At 38.2% G+C, this 24,594-nt stretch overlaps 1 protein-coding gene across 2 annotated transcripts; it reads right to left on the bottom strand.

The window, feature by feature from the left end:
• Positions 1-1,872: 1,872 nt before the first annotated feature.
• On the bottom strand, positions 1,873-23,405 carry LOC116790723 (choline transporter-like protein 3). Of its 2 annotated transcripts, XR_004358469.1 has the most exons (7): positions 23,211-23,404; positions 17,229-17,385; positions 14,822-14,899; positions 5,856-5,993; positions 5,157-5,392; positions 3,242-3,340; positions 1,873-2,126 (listed from the first exon to the last, which is right to left on the bottom strand). XR_004358469.1 is itself a non-coding variant. In XM_032695977.1 (5 exons), exons 1-5 carry the CDS (start codon positions 23,390-23,392, stop codon positions 5,282-5,284), a joined length of 666 nt encoding a protein of 221 aa, XP_032551868.1. In that variant the 5' UTR covers positions 23,393-23,405; the 3' UTR covers positions 4,578-5,281. The 2 variants fall into 2 exon arrangements, 1 of the variants encoding a protein (XP_032551868.1); XM_032695977.1 differs by lacking the exons at positions 1,873-2,126; positions 3,242-3,340 and having other exon boundaries at positions 4,578-5,392; positions 23,211-23,405.
• Positions 23,406-24,594: the final 1,189 nt, after the last annotated feature.

Genomic DNA, 24,594 nt, shown 5'->3' with positions numbered 1-24,594 from the left:
TAATTAAAAGCTGTATATTTGGAAGTCTTCTGTAATAATATACATGGCTCTCAAAACCAGCTTAATTGGCATTTTTTACTACCTTCCTTCTTTAAAAGTCAACCCAAAAGTTGTGTCCTTTCTCCACTCCAGAGCTGCAGTGAAGGCAATGCCACTGCATCATAATTGCAATGAGCAGAATCACAGAGTCTTTGAGCTTAGGAAGGAACCTCTGAAGGAGGCATTGTCTGAAAACAAGGACATACTTAGATAAAAATTTCCCTCCTTTTTTTCCACCAGAGAGTTCCTGAGTCAAAGGCCAAAACATGCAGTGTGAGTATCAAATACAAACAGGAAGAAATCCCCAATGTGTAATAAAAACTGATTTTTTTTTTTGACTTCCAAGCAAACCTCTTATACTTTGTAAATTAGTAAACAACATGTTTACATTGTGAAGACCTGACTATTTGGAAGCAATCTTACTGGGACCCATGGCAGAGGAAATGTTTTGCCCCTTTGGAAGTACCACATCTGCATATTTTCTCAGGGTTAGAGAGCTATTTTTTATTCATCAGGATTTTCAGTTCCCACAGCATCCACAAGCCAAACACCAGAAATACCCAGAAATAATGAAAGGTGGCGAGTCACAGACAGTAGATTATCAGCTTCACCTGCCAGGCAGAAAGTAATTAATCTATTTCTTTCCCCTTTTCATCATCTATCCCATATTCCACAATTTCTTGAAGTGGCTCATATTAAATTAGACTAAAGTTAATTAACTGATGAATAAAAAGTATTTCTTAGCATTCCCTAACAGCTAACTCGTCTCCTTTCAATGGCAGGAGACCAGTATTTAGCTGAAAGAGATTTCTCATTCAGGCCATCAATGAGCTTTTCTGTGTGTCATTTCCAAGCTCTGACTAATCAAGGGTTTATCAATCTATTCATTAAGGCACCTTCTGAGTCACCTGTAGTGATGTCTCACTTCCTATGCTGATGAGTACTTTACTGAAATCCCTGGAGTCATCTTCCCACCTCAAACAAAAGAGTTTTTGAACAAAGAGAATAAAATGTGCCACTGAGTAAAATCTAAAACTACCCCATATTCAGAATGAGGTGGAGCCCATGACGTGTACTATAATTATTATCCAGGTACAAAGTTTAAACAAACCTCAAAATTGCTCACAAGAAAATGCTGACAGACTGTTACCAAGTTAGTTTTTCTAAAAGTGTCTACACTTATCATGTTTCTGTTCTGACTAGAGTCCTGACAGTCACTACACTCCTCGATGACATATTTCGCACCCATGTTACAGCTAACATTTCTATAAAGTATTATTTATAACATCCTTTTATCTCATGTCTGTCCTCTTGTTTTATCTCTGTCATCTACTATTTTGCCAAGCTCTAAATCGAGATACAAATTTTTCTGCTTCATGTTTTCAATTGCAGAAGGAAGGTAGTTGTTTATTTTTATTTACAAAAAAAGCCAAGGACTATTCCTCAGCTGCCCTTTGGAGAAAAGCTGGTGGGTAGTTTATGATACTAACTTGTAAAAACCATTCCCAAAAGAGTATAATTAAAAGAAACACCTACCTCATAACTGCTACTTATCTTGACTACAGAGAATTTCTATCAAGGGTAATTTCCATCAATGAGCTCAGTTTCCATCAATGAGCTCCTTCGTTGGCTGTTCAGATATGCAGAATAAATCAGGAAACAGTTATCTCAGAGTGCCTCCTCTACAAATATTTCTACATTTACTGATCCAGGGATGACTGGCGCAGTACTCCAGAGAAGCGTGAAGAAAATCCCGTTAGTGGACATACCAAAAAGCTGAAAAGAACAGCTCCATGATCTTGCTGACTTAGTAACTTCAGTCAGACAACACAGAAATTTACAAGGAGTTTGTTTATTAACAACTTTCAGACCATCATAGCAAGTGTAGTAATAAAAATCAGATGTGATGACACAAAATACTTTATTTGTACAAACAAACTGTGTCATTTTACCAGTGCAGAAAGTACAACAGAGATTTAGAGAACTAATACTTTGTCTGGGGTATTGGTAACCTTCACTTTTCTTCTATGACTGTTTCTGCTATTGCTGCTCTGCTTTCGTAATTCTTATGTGCTTCACATTCAAGTCTACAAAGAGAGAAAAAAGGAGTAAATAATGTGTAGCACTAGTTCTGTTTCTGCATTTAAATGTCATAAGAGTAAACTGGGAAAACAATTAAGGTTATTTTGTGTCTCAAATCCACAATCTTCTTGCAGGGAATAACACCCACTCACTCTCTGGTTTCTGCGCTTGGCAAAAAATTACTGAAGAATGCAATAACAGATCCAAATTAAGCACAACTATCCCCCACTGTAGCAATAAATGGGAGCAGGGCTCTGCCTATAGCAGAATGCCCACAGAATTGTGTGAGAGTTGGCTTGAGCCTGGCACCTCTGGAAAGCAGATCAAGAAAAATCACTGACATCTGTTACACTCGTGTTAATAGCTGTGACAGCAGAGGACACTCATAGTAGTGCCCAGCACGTGTAGGTGTCAGAGGAGCTGCTGCTGCAGAATCTTTCTCTGGCAGCCCTAACTTGGCCCCCTTGATGCTTGGGGAAAATCAGTCCTGATTCTGAACTTGCTGGGACAGCCTCTCAGGTTGGGCAATCTGCAATATTTTTTCAGATGTCAGTTAGTGAGTGTTTACTCTCAGGGCTTTCCCAAGCCTGGGTGTGGGGAAACACTCCCTTCTGGCACCTCAGCTTTGTTACTCCAGCATAAAACAGAGTAATAATAAATAAATATATATACTGATAAAGAAAGAAAGAAAGAAAAAGGGTGGGGGTGGAGAATGAAGTCCTCTAGGCTTGATATTACAGCTCTGGAACTTCAGCAGTTCTGCCATGACGTTAAGCAGCCTACCACTCTTCTGACTTTGCTACAGCAGGCATGTGAAAGGCTATCTGAATAGCATTCATCTCCCACCCCCTTGCCACTGTCCAGACTTTCTCTTCCTCTGCTGGGCACAATGGGGAATGGGAAGAAGGATGAGAAGAAATATTTGATCCATCCATTTTGCACCAGCAGAGGGTTTCCTGAGGAGGGAAAGCAATAGAAGAAAAAACAGGATACTGGGTACAGCAAGTTGGTTGCTGTGAGACATCAGGAGATACATGACAACCTACATCCATTCTTCTTGAGACATAAAGGCAAACACACTAGCTGGCAGATAAATACATATCCAACGCTCCTCTCTCACCATAGGTTGGAGCTCTGTTCCATCTTCATTATCGTGGAAAGGTCTTGTGCTTCTGTGTTTTCGCCCTTCTGTTAACTTATTACTCTGACTCACAAAGGTCTACGAGCAAAAACCAGGGTGAGATCATTTGGGAAAGCAAACCATTATGTAAATAAAAATACCTGGTAAAGGAAGATAATTAGCCTGGGGCTAAGAAACTGTAGCTGGTTCCTGGCTGGATGGCACTGAGTGATACCAGGAGGGACTCTGCAGACGCAGCAAAAGTGATGAATGCAACTGAGAAGGATGAACCAAGAATCTCTGTTACATCTCCTACTGCAGGAATGAGGACTCTGGCTGTATGAAACCCCTCACCCGGCTCTCCGCCCACTGCTGCATATTGTCCTGAGGGCCACAGAGCCTCCCTTCCACCCCCAGCATGTTTGTAACCCGACTGTAACACAGACAAATGTGTTGGGAAACTCCAGATTCTTGGCTATGTGAGCAAACTTACTCTTGATCATATAATGAGGAGGAGTTTGGATGTGCTGCCCCCAGTTTTTCCGTAAAAGGGTACACAGTCTGTCCTGTTTGGAAGACTCCTTAGCCCTGTGGGAAAGCCTCTCTTCACCCACGGCCCTAGGGCACGGCTCATTACAAGGAATAAAGATCAGAGTTAAACTACCACAAAGTGTGGAAGTGGAGAAAGGAAAGCCTCTGGTTGTTTCATGAAGGAGAATTGGCTTAAGAAGTATTTTAGCATTTGGCAAAACAAAGAGGGAAGAACAGAGGTCAAGGCTTCAGAGTTTTCCATTCAGTTATATTCCTACCCAGGACATGTGCGTAAGTACTGTTCTGAACCAAAGCCAAAGAATATATATCTGCTTTCTTCTGTACAAAGGGTTAAGCCTATCTTTAGGTGCCTTTTTGTTGGTTTTGGGGATTTTTTTGTTCTCAACAAAATTCTATGAACATTACAGAGACTCTAACAGCAGCATTAAAAAAGTAAAATTAAAAAAACCCCAAACCAGTTATTCAGATACTGTCCTGAAGAAATCCATCCAGAACATTCGTGTCATGTGAGCTACTTTGGCTGCTGAGTTTGTTTTTCATGAATCACTAAGATTTTCTTTGTTGCATGGTTTATGGAGGAAAAGACAGAACTAGTAAAAATAGCATGAAAAGAAAAAAAATATGCATCTTCAGATATTCTCTTAATAAGAAAGGGATGGCATATATATATTCAAATGCTTCAGATACAGCTCTCCATTGCTATTAGCTACATACTGATGGTAATACAACACACTGATGGTAATACAACATGGTAATTACAAGGGTAAAGACACAGAACAATCAGTCCAGAGATAGTAGAATTTTATCAAGAGACAGAAGACAGTGTTTTGGCAAAAGAATCTATAAAGGTATGAAGCAGAGCAACTCAGGTTTGCATGAAGTTTCTTCAGACTTACAGCATCCATAGGATGTGAAATGGATCCCTGACCTGCTGCTCACAACAAGAAGCACCTTGTTGTTTACTTTTTTCATCATACAGTGAGTCACAATAAATATAAACATTAATCTAAGGGTACCCCATGGATCAGTTTCTGCAGCTAGTGCATCTATTTCTTTATATTTTTTAATTACCAACAATATATTGAAGATATATCTAATAAGGCCCAAATAATCACCCACTACTTGCAGAGTATGATCTAAAAGAAGGCAGCAGATCATAGCTAAGCACACAGGAGTCAAGGAACCCATTTACTTCAGTTTATAAATTAACGTACCACTTGTAACCCTGAATCCATCCTGTTCTAAGGTGTTGGAAAGGAAATAGTATGGACTGCGGGTTCAAATCACTAGGTCTTGGGGAATGAAAAGGTATTTAAAAGCTTAGAATGGCTCAAATATCTTTGCTGTTATAAGTGGGGTTTACCAGCAGCTCCTGATCCACAAAGTATGGCTTCTCTGCAGTTCCATCATTTGTTTCCATATAAATGGCAAAGCAAAGAAACATGGCATTTGCTGTCACTTCAAACACAGACAGAAAGCTGTGGGACATCAGGCAGGCAAAAATCCAACCAGCAACAGAGGAACTACCCAAGCTTGCAACTCCCGGTGGTAGTTAAATGCCATCAATCCTCCAAAAACAGTAAAACATACAACAAACACCTGTAAAGGGTAGCGAGAGAGAAGGGCAGCCTCATTAATCATGTAGAAATCTTCCTTAAAAAAAGCCAAATACCCCCCAAAAACCCTGAGGCAAATAGATAACAGCCAATATTTTAGCAGCACATCTCAGCTGGGAGATAGCTGAGCAGTTTCCAGCATCACATAGTTGTCACAGTTTTCAATTCCATGTGTAAATTCCATAGGGCAGAGTCAATCTGTTGCTATGTATCTACCAAAGACTTGTTGCAACGAAAACTGCAAGAGTGGCTCCAAGGACACTACTGTAATACGACTAAATAACTCTGCAAAGACTATGAAAAGGTTTAAATTCCTCAAACATTCTTCTCTCCTGAACTTTGTTTACTTTAACAAAGGTAAACCTTATTTACTTTAGGTATATGAAAAGATAATCAAAACTGATTTTCACTTCATTCTTACCAAACAGTACTTTTCTTACTCTTACCTTTCCTAGAAACAGGAGAAAATCTCCAAAACAGCTAATGGATGCAAGTTTAGCAGAATTCCTTGCCAAAATACAGTCAGCATCCTTTGCTGATGTACAAAAATTTGTCCCATTTATGGCCATAGTTGTGTATGCATGCTGAAATGAGATAAGACAATAATGCAGTGAGAGAGGAAAGACTTGTAATCTAGATTTTACTTCAGCAAAATGCAAAGCCTTAAACTCTATTTGGAAATAGTGACTTCATGAATATAAAGAGTTATGTTGCATAATACATCAATTTTATTTAAAGTTACTATAACAATTATGCTTCTAACTTCCAAGAGTTTTTCTACATAATTTCCACTATTAGCAAATGCTACAATAGTGACTAAATAAATTTCTGAACCCACCTTTATCAATTTTATTTTAAAACGCCGAAGTTCTCTACCCTAATTTTGTGAATGAATATGACACAACTACCACAAAACACCTGGAGTCACACTACCCAAACTTATTTGCTATCTATCTTCAAGATTGCTGGCAAACTATGTAAGTGAAATAATGAAGTTATGTATTTACCAAGTCATTAAAAGTTGATGATTAAAAAGCTTTTATACATAGTGCTTTCAAACTATTTATATGCTACTGAAATTCAAGCTTATGGTTATAGCCATAAAATAAACCTTTTCATGAAAGATGAAACCAACTGTGGAAATTACTGGAAAAGAACAGCTGAAGGACCCTGGACTAGGCCAGTGACTCTTAAGTCACAAGCTCCACCCCACTCTGAACTTCAACAGACAGCAGAGGCACTCCCAGGTTTTCAATGTATTGAAAATTTTACATTTCCCTTTGTGGAAACTTGCCTGGACAGGTGGGGAGGATAGAATATTTACCTTCATGGACTTGATTATTTTCACATTTGTGCATAAATTGACATATATGTCCCATTTATGGAACTCTTCAACAAGGTTTGAAAAATGAAACTATGTCCAAAGTATCAGCTAAGAAAAGCAGAACTAACAATACTTGAAATATATGCTGGGTTTTACCAGCAATTCTTATGAGTAGTTTCCCTTTACTCAAAATATTAGAAGGCAGATAATGCCACAAAGCCTTTAGTCACATCTGGTATGGTCAGTAAGAACCACAGCATGCAGGGGATTACTGTTCTGAAGCAATTGATACACCTCAACATGTGCTTGGTGCTTACATTACTTTCTGCTTCACCTGGAAGTGAATAAAAGCAGCCCATAACTGGTTTGCTGAAAATGAATTATACTGGCCTACTGAAAATACTTCCTGTTAAAAAACTGGTTTTTCTTACTTAAAATTCAAAATATAAAATAACTTCAGATATCTGAAGGCAAGAAAATTTATTTCTGTAGAGTCCAGTTTTACCCCAGAGCAATTTCTGTAACATACTGTAGTGTAGCATACTGTAGATACTGACATTATCTTAAAGTATTACAGAGAAAGGAAGACATTAAATGCAAAGATTCTTTGTCTCTTTACTGTGGATATTATTTATTTTATATGAAAAAAGACAATTTTTCTCTAATAGTAAGCAAAAAAGCAGTGACATTCTGTAAATATTGTACTTGCATGGTAGCAAATACATCAATAGATGGAAAAAATATAAATAAAGGCCATGGATTTATTGTCTACTCTAAGCAAAATCAGAGACTCCAATGAACTCTATAGAAACACAGAGTATCTGCATAAAAATCTGTTTAAACAAGCAAGTTTGCTTAATTCCTAAATAGGAAAACATGCTTTCTGTGCTAAGTTTCATTCATCCTAATGCTGTTCCTTTCCCAGCAGAGTGCTGTCACCATAACATCCCAGGATGTGGCAGCAGGAAGAGATCAGCCAGTGCCAGCATCGCTGGCCCAGGACTTGGGCATAGGGGAGGTGGCCTCACCTTAAGTTCCCTCTGTCTTCCATCTGTGACTGTCACTGAATATTTCAGACATGGGTAGACTTATCTTTATAACATCCTGTGAGTTAAGTCTGTTTCATCATTCCAATTAAACAGACGGGGGAACTGAGACATGAAGTTGAAAAGTGTTTTCTAAGTTTGTTTCTGTCCCTTAAGAGCTAAATTCACAGAGCAGATCCTCATTTGGTGAGGTCAGTATAAATTTTGCCAATAAATTAAACAGAGATTTTGTATTCATTTACGAATTGTAAAAAATGTGTTTTAAAAATCAAAAAGTTGAAAGTGCACATGCTCTTGTGCAAACATTGTTTCCAAACTTAAAATAAATACCCGTTTGTTTGCACTCTTGAAGTAGGCACTTTGGTATTCAAAGAATGTGCAACGAAAAGAATTTCTGATATTTATTAACTAGAACAGTTATCTTGGAAAGACTGAAAATAATGCTGGAGACTGTATACTACCTGCACAGGGATTTGTCGTGTTACAAACCAGTTGATAAAAACTGGCATTTATAACAGTTACAACTTAAACAAATTATGTAAGCATTAATAAATCATAATATTCAAGACACAAAGGCAGCCAGGTAATAATCCAACATTATAAGAGAGAGACAAAACTTAATGAACTGCTGAAGGCTACAAAACTAGTCAGACATAGGCAAAGCAAGAATATTACTAGCACAAGTTGAAGATTTAGCCAAGTCATCTCCACCTTTTCGCAAAAAAAACCCCAAAAACATTTCTGAGAAAAAAAATATTTGAAGGTTTCTTGTTCAGCCTAGAATCCTTTTCCATACACTTTCCTCACAATTCCCAAGTTTGTCATACAGACCCCATGCCCTGGTCCTATCCAGCCACACAGAAATCTACACGTTCTCACTAACAAAACATGTCTAACATTTCAGCAAATGTATGCTTCCATGAACTTCAGTGCGGCACAGAAAGGAGCTCAAACGATTTCTCATCCTTACTCACCAGAGAACACCTAACACATATGAACTATTATCAATATTAGCAAATAATTTTGGACTTTGGAATAAAAAGCTTAGATATCCCATTAATTTTGCAATTGCAGGGTATGGACAACAATCTAATGCCTTTCAAATTAAAGACAATTGAGAAGTCTAAGATGGTAGACCATGGTCAGTTAAGAACCTGATAAAATTTAGAAACATGTTATTTGTGTTTTTCTACAGAATGCATTCTTTTTCCATGCACAAAAGCTTTAGTGGACTTGAAAATGTTTGAGAGAAGGTCAGCAGGAATGATCCAAAAGGTATGGAATGTCTTCTGTCTGGGGAACACCAGGCTCCCCTGTCTGGAAAAGAGATAACTGAAGGAGGATGCAGTAAGAGGGCTACAAACTCATGAGAAATGCAGAGAGGGTAGGTAGGGTTAGATGGATCACTGCTGCTTCCAGACAAAACCCAGGCAGGGGGAGAACCATATGAAGTAGTAGAAGCCAAATTTGAAAACAGATGGTATTTCTTCTCACTGTAAATCTGTAAACTGTGAACTGCTGGACGAAGGATGCTTTAGCTGCTAAAAGTTCGCATGAGCTCAAGGGAGACTGGGAAGTTCAGGGAAAAGGAATCAGCTGAGAGATATTAAACACACAGAAAACACTCAGCTCAAGAAATCCCTAGGCTGAAAACAGATTCAGAAAGAGCACAGGGGCAGGGCAATGTCCTCTTGTTCTATCTTAGCATTCACTCACAGCCACTGTTGGAGATGGGATACTGAGCTAGAAGGAGACTAAGTCTGATCCTTATATACATATTATAGCTATTATGTTTTTATCTTTCCTTTATGAATTGATATTTTACAATTGTAGTCTCTGATACGGTGACAAGCAAGCGATAAGAGCATCAATATCATATGATTGATCAGAAGGCATGGGAGATTGTGGGGCAGAGGCAGTCTTCATCCTTGCACCAGCAAGCTGGTCCTGTACCGCCACCTCTCTGAAGAAAACAAGCTTCTTCTGGCTTTTCTGGGGCCTGGGAACTAGATGCTGATTTCTCAGTGTCGGGATTAATAAATAAGGAATGTGAATGTTTATATATTTCCAAATACCACAGTATGCAAAAAACCCCCTATTTGAAGATTATATCCTTCTGTGCCTCATAACACAGAATGTCAAAGGTCTTGGAAAAACTGACCGGCTAGTTTCATGAGAAAGGCACTGTGGCTCAGATCCAGGTCGTAAGTTCTCCAATTGTTGAGAATAATTGCTACTTTGTGTAACAGCTGAATTCAGTCCTCCATTCTAGGGCTTGCTTTCATAAAATGAGTTTGGGGAAGAGAGAATTGCCATAGCAACAGAACCTTCTTAAAAAAGAAGCAGGAGACATGCTGGTCTCACATCCCAGTTCAGTTTTTTCTGCTCTGCTGGTATTTTCAGTCTGATCTTATCTTGTTGCTGCCATCTCTCCTGGGGGCTGCCCTGGTTAGCTACACCCACTGCAGCACAGTGCAGCTCAGGCTGGACCTTTTTAAGTGTCTTAGCTTTCAAGTGCCACCACTGCCAGTGGAGGCCCCTCAGAAAACAAAATCCAATGGTAGCAAGAGGCAATGACATTTCTGTGGCTGCTGTGCAACAGTTAATGACCCGGTGAGAAAGCTGGATCATGAGTTGGAAATTATAGGGGTTGGAAAGAGAGCAACGCAGGCCTGTGTGGTCCCACTGAAGAGATGAGGACATATGACTGGAAGGGACTTCCAGCCACTCCAGTCCCTGGCTATTTCAGATTAGCACATTATACAAATCTTCTCTTAAGTGGAAAGCTCCCTCTTTAAACCACTTAGGACTTCTCCCTCTCCCAGCCCTTACATTTGGAGCTATCCTAGACAGTTGTCCCTCTGTCCTTAGCAACCTTCTTCCAACTTCCAGACAACATTCACTCATGAACAATTTACATCTAGTCATTTTTCTGCTGATATTGCCTGGTTCTTATCCCACCCTACTGTCCCATAGATGCCAATGGGCTTGCTCTTACCCTTCATTTGTCACAGGATATTCCAGTCCCTCCTGTGAAATAAGCCTGATCTCCTAACCAGCAACTTGTACAACAGCATTTATCCCCCTCTTTCCAGTGCAAGTATTTCATCTCACACTTTCCAGGACTGACTGTGCTTTCTGCAGCCTTATTAACTAAAGGCTATTGCCCTGTGGCTGACAAAGACAAGGAGATTATTCTCCTTCTCCATTTCCAACCAATAAGCACACAACTAATACAGAAATGGTTATATTTGATTCTTCGGCTAATTGTCATCTGTAAGAAACCCTTCAATAACCTCCTCAATTTTTTCAAGCAGTCCAAAAAGTATAGCCTTCATTTATTTCCATTCCACATTATATTTGCAGAAGAGAGAGGTATCAAAGTAAGAATTAGTCAGCATTGTTCAACTCTATCCCCTACATGGTTCATCCTACAGAGCAAGTAAAGACCTAAAGAATTTTATTTCCTGTTATCACATGTATAAAGCCTCTACGAGGAAAATAAACATATTTAAAATAAAATTTCACTAAAGATTAACAAGTTATTCAACTGTATTTTCAAGAGGACTGAAAATTCAGCTCAATATCCAGAAGCAATTTTGCCAGTAACATTAAAATGCAGTATTGTTTTTGGGAGGAAAAAGAAGTACTTGATGGGGTGAGGCACAATGTGTTTGGCATGCAAAGGAGAACTGTGCTTACATTAACATGCATAAGTTTTGGTCTTATCTAGGTGAATTCTCCACAAGACATTTAACTGCAACATCCTGATAGGCTGCCATCCAAAGTTAAGAGAAAACCAACTGCCATGGATATACAACCATTAGACAGACTTGCTCCTGGTTTATTACACTAGACAGTTGCTGGCTCTCAGTCTGAGGGAAGGTCTCAGGAGTAGCAAATGCAGGCTACACGGTGCCGAATTCAGACACGGCTGCCACAGGGCCAGGAAGGCTACACTGCAAGTAACTGCACTGATGGAAAGAGAGAAACCACAAACTGCTCAGCAGCTCCTTTAGAAACCCAGGCACTGCACTTTGGAGTGGCCCCTTTGCCAACTGGCTGCAGATGAACACAAAGCAAACACAGAAATGCAAAACTATCCTGAAATAGTTGCACTGCTTAAAAAAAAAAAATAATCCCTGCAACAGGGCTGTAAAGGGAAAGTATGTGAGTGCTTTGATGTATCAAAAGTTAAGACTGCCACTACAACTTCAGAAAGCAGGAGAGACATGGACCTTGTAGTTCTGAAACCACATTTAAAAAATGGTATATTCTTTTTACAGCAGAGAAATTTCAATAGCCTAGATTTTACTTGAGATGATTGGATATGTTTATCTGGAACATACTGAAGCCATCAGAGCCAGAAGATGAAAAATCTGTGGTAATTCTGACAAGGGTTGGCAAACAGAATTGTCAAGTAAGGATAATGACTCTATATTCAGAAAGCACTTTTCAGCCACAGAACCCAGAGTGCTTTACAATTGTTACTAATGGATTATACACACACATGAATCACTTTGCCCATGACTGAAATGGAACAGCTTAAGGAGTGAACTGTTTAACAGCACATAGCAACAGTACACCACAGTTTAGCACAGGATCCAGTTGCAAACTCAAGAGAAATTTAGGAAGGCAGAATGTAATTATCCGTATTGCAATCTGCACAGGACACTGGGCTTACATTACCCCTCCTCCAACAGCCACCACTGGAAATATGGCAATTGTGAGAATCCAGTTCAGCACTCTGTCATGATGGGAAGATGACAGGGTAACTTTTTGGCCTGTTTCAGTTAACTGCCAAGAGAGCTGAAAAGAAATTTAGCTGAGCCTGCACAGAATGAGTCATTTCAGGGACGCATGCGACTATCAAAGTCAGTGTTAAATCCCACCTGCAAGATGGCACTCCAGCCTGAGAAGTACTCTCTGATAACCTAACAGAGCATTTGGTTCATTCTGCATGGGAAGAAAGAAGCTTGCACTTTATCACCAGGGTTACCTCCTCCAGCACCTGTTTCTCATCTGCAAGTTTCTCAGAGGGAAAACAAGGGACTCTGTTTAATCCTGATTAAACTTGTGAATGAAGGAGCAGAAAGAATTTAAATCACCTAAGCGGTGTAACAACAGGTTGAAAAGAAAGTAGTGCAGAAGTGATGGGATTTTTTTTTTTTAGAGTTTCAGTTAATTATATGCTTATTACTATAGTGAAAGTAATACTAGAATAAAAGGCAAAATAGTAAGGAATGTTAAAGTACACAATGATCTTTGGACCAACTTTTATAACAGCTGTTCCACATTTCAGTGATTTCAGCTCATACAAAAATCAAAATTTGAACTTAGAAATGTAGGTACAAGCAATTTCTTAACTCCTCCAAGTCTTACTCTCAAGTCCATGTTCAACGTCTATGGGAAAATTAAAGGTTATTCCCAGAAGCTTTCACCAGTCTCAGTAAGAGCTTTTAAGAGTTTACTACTTCTGTGAATCAAGCAATATGTCAAAGCTGCTTAAAACTGGAGATTTTTTTTCCTTTTTTTTTCCCCTCTTACATTTGGCCACAGATTTTACAAAACTAAAGATTAATATTTTCAATCTTAGTAAAAATATATTTTTTAATAAATAGGCTTGGACATATTCATTAAGGGGGAGAGAAAAAACTAATTAGATACATGAATTACTCTATGAAATGAAATAACTTAAGACCAATGTTAGCCCTTCATACAGATAAAATTTCTATTAAAACCTATTCTTCTTCTCCAACCATTGCCAAAAAGGTATTCAAACAATTATCTAACAGCAAACACTGTATTATGATCATTAGGTTAAAAACCGCAACTCATACAAAAACAGAAATTTGCCTACAATAGATTAGGAAACAGGAAATCTTTTAAGGGAACAAGAGCTACAATACGGCCTTCTGAAACAAAAGGAAGAACATTACAGTAATTAATTGTTTTAACAAACACATAGCATACAACAGCTGCAGAAAGTAAATACTAGATGCTGGATATCTCTTTGAAAGGCAGGAAGCCAGGTCAAGGGGAAAGGGTAACTGCAAATGGAAAGCCTGGAATCAAAATGAACTCTGATATTCCTCACCAAGTCAGTGACCATAAGACCTACCTAGAAAACATAAGTCTGGAAAATTCATCAGAGATTTCACTGCACAAGTATTTAATCTAGGCTGAACTAAATTAAAAACTTTCTCTTCATAGCTGTCCAAGATCAAACTTATGCACATACTTAAGAGGACAAGTCAGATCCTTTACGAGAATTGTCTTGTTTACTTCACTACGGCCTTCAGCAATGAGAACAAAGAACTCAGCAGTCAGAGAGTTAGGAATGGGCATGAACATCTGATTCCCTTTCACATTAAGAATATCACAGTCACCAGAGATAAAAAAAGGGGAATGACAAAGAGAAAAACCTATTATTTATAGTTATGTACATAAAGCTGGAAAAAATTTGGAGAAAAGGAAAAAATAAGTGTCCAGTATCAGAAAAATTGCTGTATGTCAGAAATCATCCTTTTCCAATAAAAACACTTTTTAGACAAGACTCCTAACGTCATGGATCATATTCCCAGATATACTGATAATGGCAATCAGTCAGGAGTTCAAGTTTATTAAAGACTTAGAGGTGGAAAACACGGTATCTATTTCAAACACACATCTCCAGGTGTTTTTCTTAATTCTTCGTTGCTTCTTTCCACCTGGACCCTCTGTGTTTCAGTGGTCTGTCTGGCACATCTCAACAAAATGTTGTCTTCTTACCTACAGAAATAGCAAGTGGCCCTCTGAAAGGGCTGTGTCAAGCTGTATTAAAAAGTTCTCTAAAATCTTGCATCTTACATGTTTGTCAGTTCCCTGTTTCTTTCCAACAAGTTCCATCTGCACCTGAAGGCTTTTTTGTTTCTTTAGTTTAGGTGTCTAGCTTGAAACTTTGGCCTGCATGCACTGGCTGTAGCCTTTTAGCCGTGTCACAGGGCTGGCACCCACACGCAGCGTCCAGACTAGGCTGAGTGACAGAGATGACAGATCAAACCTGGTTAAAGGGTCTTAAGCAACTTTCATGGCAGCAAAACCAGCAGAAACAGCACTTGAACAGGCACTTTGTGTTCTTCTGCAATAAAATGAAATGATTGGTTATTGAACACATAATTAGGCTCAAACAAAACTGCCATTTTAGAAAAAACTTGCTTTACAGGTGTCCGACCCTTCTAATAAAGTGTTCACTTAGGCAGCAGATATTTCCATTAGGATTATAAGAACTGTTTTTAATTCAGACCCTTCAGTATTAATGACTGATGAGCTGTACGCATTTTTTTCTTCCTCTAGATGGAAGATTCTTCTCTGGGAAAAGAAAATAAGTGCTGCAAGCAGCTTTGTGAGCTAACAGCTGCTTGGAGAACAAAACAGGCAGGCAAGTCAGTAACCCTTACAGTACTTTGCAGTGATCAGGGAGTTCACTGACATATTTTGAACTTTTTTGTTTATCAAAACCCCTCACAGTTCTGAAATGACTGGTACCCTAATGAACAAAAAAAAAGCATGGGTAGAAGGCCTTATATGCATATATATGTGTTTTGACTCAGAGCATACATACATTTTTCAGGACAGGAAGAAAAAGCTTGTAGAACAGACTATTCTTAAACCATTGATCTATATTAATTTCATACTAGAAACAGAGCAATAAAGCTCACTGGTTTTTTCATGTTCCTGTACCCCCATCACATCACGAGCTCAGAACTGTTCATCACAATGATGCAAGACAAGAAAAAGACATCTTGGTAGTCATGGTAGCCTTACAAATTTAACTGGCTGTTTTTCTTAACAAAAGGAAATTCAGTTCAGGGATATTTGAGTCTTTTTAACTTTCTTTTTCAAGAGATCAGAATGTTTTTGTCTTAATTTGGAAAGTAGAGATCTTCCAGTAACTATAGGAAGACTCAGATCCCAACAACTCCCGTTGTTTGTGCAGAAACCACGAACCTCCCAACTTTTCCCAAAAAGGTTCATGAAAATATTCCAGGAATAAATCCTTTAAAATGGTGACTGTACATGCAAACTCCTGACAGAGAAATACTTTACTCTTGCCATGTATTGCTGGACAAATGATTGTACTAAAACTGTATTACCTCAGTAAGTACTGTTTGTTAAAAGCCTAGAGCAAGGGACTCCAACTACAATCTCCTCTCTGACTCTGCTTGAAGACTGCTGTGTAGAAACTATCTGTAAATTTACCTGCAGACCCCTGACTTTTCCTCTGTTCACAGAGAACAGCAGCATTTTTTGCAAAGGTGGTGAAGTCTGGGTGAGTTCTCCAAGAATGCAGCATCACTTCTCCATCCTTCAGTTCCACTGCTCTGGCCCTCTATGGAAAGGGCCTCAATGAAAGGGGCCACATTCTGTCCTTTCCCCCATGAGAAGGGATAAGGTTACTCTTGGGGGGATCCTTCTGTGGACTGAGGACAAGAGCTGGCCACAGCACTTTCTAGCCTCTTCAGCAGCAGTTACAGTTATGGGTCATGTAACATCCTCAGCTGAATGCTTGGGAACTGGACCAAAAGGAGCCTGTAGCACACTGCTGCAGACACAAATCATCTTTTTTTGCTAATTAAATCTACAGTTATTCAGATTACAAAACCACGCACCCAGTAAACCCACTTATTCTGCTTTCTCTAAGAGCAGAATTCTAAGTCATCCCACCTATCATCTTGATACAAAGTTCTTAGTTTACACAACTCACCAAGTTTTAGAACCAAAACTTTCATAAGACATAAACCCAGACACTTGAACATCCACATCTTTCTATCTTATTAAAAGGAGCATGACAGACCTCTCATCCTTGCCAAAGTGCCAGAATGAAGTACAGTGATATGTTTCCAGCAGAAGATAACAGATGTGGCAATGCATGAAAGGTAAAAAGAAGGAAAAAAACATTCAAAATGGCCCAGCTATAAGTTTTATATATCTTAAAAGATGTGTTTTGGATACTACACAAATCTCAGGAATAGTTCTTATTTCATATACTCTTTCTATAAACTCATATTACAAAGCAGATGAAATATTTTCTATAACAGATCTTATATCCAACAATATTCTTACATTTGCTTTTTAAAAATTTATGATGCAAAATATTTTTAATAGAGCATTCTGCCAGTTTTTTTCCTTTGCCCTTCATAAAAACCTTACATATAAAGACTAATTAAAGGGTGCTTTAAATACTGGTATTTTATGCTTTTAAAAATATCTGAGTTGAGAGAAAAAAGGAAGCACTGATATCTGAGATGAGAGGAAAAAAAGCTTTCTTAATGAAGAAAACAGGATAAAATATAAAATCCATGTAATATCATCCAGTTTTAAGCAAGAAATATATTCTTCACTCCCCCCCCCCCGTAATCTCACCTTTTAATTACTATTTTAATAGTGTTTCAGAAGTATATAGCTACCTTTTGTTTTAGGATATTATAAAGGAACAAAAGAACAATCCTTGGTATTCTCAGTACTGTGATTAGAAATGAGCCCTTGACAGCAGTTCCTAGATGGCAGCAAAAGAGAACTGATATGGAAGACAGGACTGGGTGAGGTGGTGGGCTATTTTTATTTCTAGAAAGAAAAGCAAACAATTTAGAAATGGTTTAGAAACTTATTTAAGAAGATAAGCATTGTGTCTTTTCAGTATGTCAAAATTTTAAGGATTAAGCTGTTATCTCCTTTCCTACTTGAGCTACTCCAGTTTTTCTACTGAGTTCATCTCAGTGTTCACCTTAGTAAAAAAAACACCCAACATCGAAGTCTATAAATTCCATTGGATTAGTTTAGTTCTTAAGCAATGACTGTTTCCTGTAATGGAAAAATATCTAGGAAAAAAACTACAATGGAAAATACAGAAGTGAATAATATCTGAGAGTACTCCTTGAACACCCCTCTCCAGTTTCTGTCACTTCTCTTATTTGCTCCAATCTTTCATTTGACTGTTGTTTCTGCAAGATTTTTGTCTGAGGGAATGAATCCACCATTTCTTGCTTAGAGGTAAAATTAAAACGAGAAAAAAATTACAAGTTCTCAAATGTAAAATTGAGAGCTGCTATCTACTTTTATAGTTGCAATTTGGCCAACTTTTGGTTTATATTTTGTTCAAATGATGAATTGTTTTTGTTTGTTCTCACTCAACAGGATTTCTTTTAAAAGGGAATACACACACAAAAAGGAATATTGTACTATATGGTTAGAATTATAATTTAGACTAAAAATTTGTACTATTAGTGCACAATAACCTGTATTATTTTGGAGAAATAATGTCTCTGCCAAAATCAAAAAGCAAAGACAAAAAATATGGCCTGAATACAAGTTTTATTTTCTTGGTTCCTTTATAAAGGTCACTTTAATGTCAGTTATTTACAGACAGCAGTATGACACAGCTCTCAAGAATTTACATAAAACCTAGGAAATCAACTTAAAGACACTCCCTTACTTCTTTAAAAACTGTTTCATAGGATTAAAAAAAAAACCACACTGATCAATATTCATCTATAAAGCAACTCAAGCAATTGGCCCAACACTAAAAATTTACTTAGGCAATAGAATCAGCAGCAGTTTGACTAAAGAGCAGACCTCATATCACAAATAAGAAGCCCTGTGTTCAGAAGTGATTCCTTCAAAATCTTTGTTTTCTTGAAAAAATAAATGGTTTTCACAGGAAACTAACAAATTAAAAGGCACCAATAAAAAGCTGAAAAGCTCTAAAATTATACTTTTATTAAATCCTAACTTCAGTAAGGATTTATATTATACACACTATATCAAGATAGGTATTACAATTCTGCAAGAATCCTGAAGGTATCACTGCAGTTCATTCAAAACTTCAAATACTTTGCAGCTGAGAAGTTGTATTTAAATATGTGAATATACCACATTATTTTAAATAGGAAATTCCAGAAAAGCAGTTGCTGTATTTATTATTTTTGATCTTACAACTAGGGGAACAGCTTGGGGGATAGTGGAATTTTATACTGAATAAGGCAGTTTGGTTGGGTTTTTTTAAGTCATCAGGTTTCTCTGTTAGGAACACATACATTGCAATATGGATGAGTTATTCTATTCATATTGAACCACTGTTTCCTTCTCCCCCATACACCACTTTACATATGACACTCAGTTTGATCTTGGAATACACATTATTAAGTTTCTGCAAGTTAAAGCTTAACAATTGATAAGAAACACAGAAAGGAGAAAGTTTACTCATTTTAATACTGTACTTGCTAGTGAAGAGAAAAATGAAGAAGGGTTTTGTTATTTTTAACAGGACTGAATAATGAGTAGGAATGTCAAAATGTGAAACTTAGTTTTAATAAATTTTTACACATTTTCTCACCCATGCTTTTCCACATCTTCTTTTCCTAGCAAAGGAATTATCACAAGAATAGGATCTGTTAAGATTTCTTGCTTTACTTCCAAACAGATTAAAAAGGAACAGATTTACCTTATAATTCTGGCTCAGAGTAGGAAACACGGGAAACTGGCTAAACACAACTGGTGATGCTTCTGGTTCAACCATCCACCTACTCCTGTTACCCCTAAGGCTGAAGTTTCACCCACCTTTGTACATGTCTGCAATCCTGAAGTGACTTTGGCACAAGCACAGTCAGCCATATGCATGAATTTTGTAGGCAGTTCATATTATACAGTGAATTCTGTGCATGTGAAATCCACTGCATGCACTCAAGTTATCAGGGAAAACTATAAGACTGAGTAGGGCCACAGCTTTCTTTTCCTCTTTGGCATTTCTATTTTATATTACCAAGAAATTGCTTGATTTACATAGAACACTACTATTCCAGTATCCTGTGGACCTGTATTCAATACCAGGTTATCTTTTAATAATTTTCTTTCTTCAGTACTGCCAGTTGTCTTATTTTCTTGTGAGCTCTGTGACACTCAATTTTTTTTTAATGCTAAGTTCCTTGAATCAGATGATCACACATGCATCTTGGCTTTCATTTTAAAAACATTGGTTTTGTGAGAAGAAAAAATGTAATCTTGACACACCCAACAGACACAGACATTTGAAAGGGGGAGGAGAAAGGGCATTTCTTCATTTCTTTAAAATCTTGTCCTCTTCAGAGCTATGTTTACAGTCCTCTTCACTCATGCCTCACCTGTTTCAAAGACTGCCTAAAAAAACCTTTAGCATAAAATACTTTGAAAGTGTTAAGGAATGAATCTTATCCTCCTCAAGTAAATACAAAGCTCAATTTTTAAACAAATGCAATAAATTACAAGATTTGTAGTAAAAGAGACATTATCAGACTAACAGAGAACACACTGACTGTATGTCCATCTGCCCTTTTACCTGATCTCAAAAACACCTGGGACAGGTCTGACTATATACATGCTGATGGCTCTTTTAGGTCAAGTATGTAAGTAGGGCAAAAAGTGTCCATAAACATTGCAGATATAATTGAAGAGGGAAGAGGAAGCCTTTAAAAATTTGGTTCTAGTTCAACTCTCAATGACCTTGGTGCCAATCCATAAACTTTCATTTCTGACTTACTGGGAGATGTGTGTATTTCATGTCTGTTGAAGTTGTGCTACTGAACACTTCAGAATGTGAATCCTGCAAATGCTTATAGACTTCCTTAATTTCAAACCTGTGCACTGACATACGGGAGTTACTAAATAAGCTCAGACATGGACAGGACAGTGATGCCTGTGACATAGATCAAGTTACCATATCACCTTCCTTTAATCCCAGAGAAGGGAAAAAACCTCATCTCCCTGAAAGGTAATTACACACAAAACACCTAAGCACACCAAGGTGAAAATAAACCTTCATGTAAAACACCAGTAGTAACAAAGAAGGTTTTTTAAAATACTGAGCCCTTTTCACAAGTTGTAAAAAGTAATCGTTAAGGAAAGAATTCTATTTATTTTAATAGATTAATAAAACCATTAATGCATTCATGTTTCATCTACAATAAAAGAAGGTAAAATCTATTTTCATTCATGGTATTACAGGTCAAATATATGTAACCTGCAAAGCTAATCCAACCAGAGTGACCCTCAGCCCTCCCCATTTGCAGTGGCACCGTGGCTGTTGGCCGTGCAGCACATTGCTGTGTGTGCTCTGGAAGGAGATTTCCGCAGGGAAAGGCCACACCATTTCCTCGGAGCACTTACAAGCAAAGAAGAAAGCCTCTCTGTAAGATACCATAAACAAACTCTTATGACATGCCTTTATGATGCTGCCCCAGGGAATACATTAAAAACACACAGCAGACAAGCTCAGAATTGCTGGAACAGCTCGAGATAACCCTTGCCCTTGATGGTGTGAGTGCTCCTGCAGCTAACCATCCCCTCCCCATTCCTGCACGGCTCTTCGTCTCTGCAGATCCGTGCTGACAGCCTGAAGGCCAGGAAAAGGGATTACCACCACAGAAAAACTGCATTTTCTTCCAAACACAACTCTCTCAACACAGTACATGTCACCTGGCAAGCAAGAGGAGAGCTCGATGGTAGAGGTACAAAATGATTTCAATACAATCGGAGCAGGAACCTTCTGTACTCGACAGCCAGTTCCTGCAGCAGTAAAAAAATAGCTGGAAAGCGGAAGCCCCTAACAGAGCAGTAAATGTCATCACAGCAGTTTCTACAGGTGCTTCCCTGCTCTGTGTGAACAAGATATGGACAGTGCCTTTGCCTTGGCGATTTATATGGGGATTTATGTACCAAAATGCACTGCAGCACACAGCCCAGGAACTCAGCAGAACTACTTGGCTTTCCCGTGCTTTCTCAAGCCAGTTTAAATGAACCTTTAGTGCCCCAGCATTCAGGTGCTAAAGCTGAGGTTCCTCCACGTGCTTACAAGAAAAGAGCAGCCCACTATCCACAGCAGCTCAGCCATGCAAGTTTCTTGCATTTAGAGCTTCAATAGGAAAAAAGGAGATGACATCAGAAATGCAAGTCCCTCCCTTTTCAGGTCCTATCATGCCATGTAAAACAGTATTGTGAGACTATGTCACTCTGCGGATCTCAACTTTTTAAAAAGCAACACTGTAGGTTTTGCTTTTTTACCTAAGCACCAGTTCAGTGGCACGACTGTTGGCTGTGTAGAGAACCTGGTCTGGAACGGGCTCCCAAAATGATGTTAAACATTGTCCTGCCTTGACTTTTTGGATGGGATGGTAAAACATTGCTTAAAACAGTGGTGGACACTGGCTTTTACCAATCTTCCAGCCCTGCTGCTTTGGCTGGAACAGCATGGCCATTGGCTGCTGCAGGAAAACTTTATGGAGCCACATCTGCAGACAGACGTCTCTGCTGCGCTGAGAGGAAAACACCATTTGGAGGCAGCAGGCCTCTTGATCAGGCACTGAAACATCCAGGGATACATCCTGACCATCAGCAGAAAGCTGCTTCCTAAGTTTTGGAGAAGCCTAAAGCCTCCCTTCCCAACTGCCCAGCCAGATGGTCCTGGGCAGCTGCCACCAGTGCTCCAGGGTCCCCAAGCCCTCTCCTGCCAGGCTCCCCACCTCACTCTCACACCACCTTCCTCCAAGGTTAATTTTTTAACAAATTGAGGTTATTGATATATTCTTCTAATACAAAATAAAGAAATGCCTTAAATGTCAGAGTTTTTCACAGATCAGAAAATTTCATCACTGGGCACAGAAGTACAGAGCAATGAGGATGTGAGAGCTCATAAAATACTTACGAGGGAAAATGTTATCAGGCTACCACTCTCTTCATTGTCAAACAATTCAACCACGTATCGTGAGATTTAAGTCTTCCCCTGCAATGAGTGCATTAAAACAATTCAATTTCGTTTTACTTTTACTCATTTCCTCCACATTTACATTCCAGGGCAGTATAAAATTAAAGGAAGCTAGTTTACACATCTTTGAATACTTAACAGTGGTGTTAAAGCATTTACAGTTGACTGAAAATAACTGCACAGAATGAAAAAAAGAGTAATACACCAGGCAGTTATGCAGTAAGAATAAAGGAAAACCCAGAGCAGGGGTGAACACTTACAAAAAAGTCAATGCCTATGAATACATGAAATTACCAAGGAACTCTAGATGGCTTCTCATTTGGAGCTAATGCAGCCTCCTGCAAAAGGGTCAAATGCAGCCTATGCCTTCTGAATGGTAATTCCACCGGAGTCAACTTGGCTCTAATGGTTTATAGGAAGGCTCAGTTTGGCCCAGTATCTCCAGAGGTAGGGGTTAGTCACATTATTATCATGCATATTGTAAAATCTAACTCAAGATCTTGCAACAAGCAAAATTATTTTATGGTAAATTGGATTTCAGATATTGACATAAATTGTGATCTATTTGAGACTATTTTTCCTTGACATAAATTGTGATCTATTTGAAACTATTTGCTGGAAAATCCCCAAAACTATCCAGGGGTTATTCTGCACTCACCTGTTGAAATAACAAGTAACCACGGCCCCAGCAATAACCATTTGCTGACAGGCAAGAATGAATTCACTAGTCCAGATAAGGCCAACGAAATGATACCAGGCCATGTAGCAAATTCCAGACAGAGCTCTGTATTCTACTTGTCCTCCTGAAGTAGATTGTGCAGTACCTGAAGTTGGGATCATACCATTGTATTATTATAACATACCAGACAAGGGGAGGGAAGTACATGTAAGTGCTTCTGTATCCTTTCTCTTAACTTCCCTTCAATAAAATTACCAAAAAAAAAAAAATCAGATGTTAGAGAGATAATGTTTTTTAATTCCAATTGAATCTTGTAAAAAATCTTACAAAAAGCAAAAATTGCATTTAAATTGGGATTAAGACAGCTGCCATTAAAGTCAAGAGGACAGCTACAAATTAGTGAAGATTTTTGAGAAGAGATTACTCAAGATTTGAGGAATCAAATACTTTGGAAGTAAATGAAATCTTAATTTTCTTCATTCAAATTTGAAATGAATTCATGTTTATGAAATGCTTTAGGTTTTTTTCTGTAAGAAACAAAAGAGATAGACTGCAGAAAAGTATTAACAATGCATGACGTATTGTTGCAACAAAACAAAACAAATATTTTAATTGCTATTACTAGTTAGAACCATGGCCACTAGTTTTCTGTTCTCTATACTTTGAAATCTTTGTGCAAAATACAGGCACATAGAGATGGCTGTTCTGAGAGGGGGGAAAAAAAAGCAGACATCTCTATGGTAGTATATGCTCCTGTATCCAGGAACATTGACAAATTCACTTATTCAAGCGAAAAAACGTTGCTTCCACTTCTGTTACTAACTAAGAATTTATTCCATATTCAGTAGATGGCTTTTCATGAAAGGTAGGGGCAACTCAGATTACTCAGCAATCAGACCTTTCTCTGTGCAATCCTATTTATGGCATTTGACTCTGCAGGCTAGTCAGGGGATAATGGCATTAGGACATTTGGTTCTTGTGAAAGTTCTCTATGTCTATAACATGATTTTTTTTTTTTATTTATTTAACCAAGCCTTAAGTCTATTAACCTGAAAGAGAAACATGTTCACCAAATAAAACAATCTCTGGAGGTGAATAGTTTCTTATTCAAACTCCACGAAAGAAATAACAAAATGAGATATAGAATTGGCTATTACTGCTAGAACAACAATATAACTTAAGCTTTAATATTTCATGTATTCATTTGGTAGACTTGGCAGTGTTACGTTTACAGCTGGACTCAATGATCTTAAAAGGTCTTTTCCAACATAAATGATTCCATGATTCTCTGTTCTCTCACAGGACAACCCACCACCTTCAAGTTCAAAACGACACGTACAAAGCTATCCATGAAATAGTTCAG

This window comes from Chiroxiphia lanceolata, chromosome 9, assembly GCF_009829145.1.
Source record: "Chiroxiphia lanceolata isolate bChiLan1 chromosome 9, bChiLan1.pri, whole genome shotgun sequence".
Taxonomy (NCBI): Eukaryota; Metazoa; Chordata; class Aves; order Passeriformes; family Pipridae; genus Chiroxiphia; species Chiroxiphia lanceolata.
Note: the sequence above shows the minus strand (reverse complement) of the source record. Positions and strands in the feature narration are given on the sequence as shown.

Excerpts from the sequence above, each read along its gene's own strand:
- LOC116790723 (XM_032695977.1), bottom strand. The coding sequence starts at position 23,392 with ATGATCCCAACTTCAGGTACTGCACAATCTACTTCAGGAGGACAAGTA. Across the intron at positions 14,900-17,228 it reads ATAATATCCTAAAACAAAAG|AAGAACACAAAGTGCCTGTT; the intron begins GTAGCTATATAC and ends ATTTTATTGCAG. Across the intron at positions 5,994-14,821 it reads GCTTAAGACCCTTTAACCAG|CATGCATACACAACTATGGC; the intron begins GTTTGATCTGTC and ends ATCTCATTTCAG.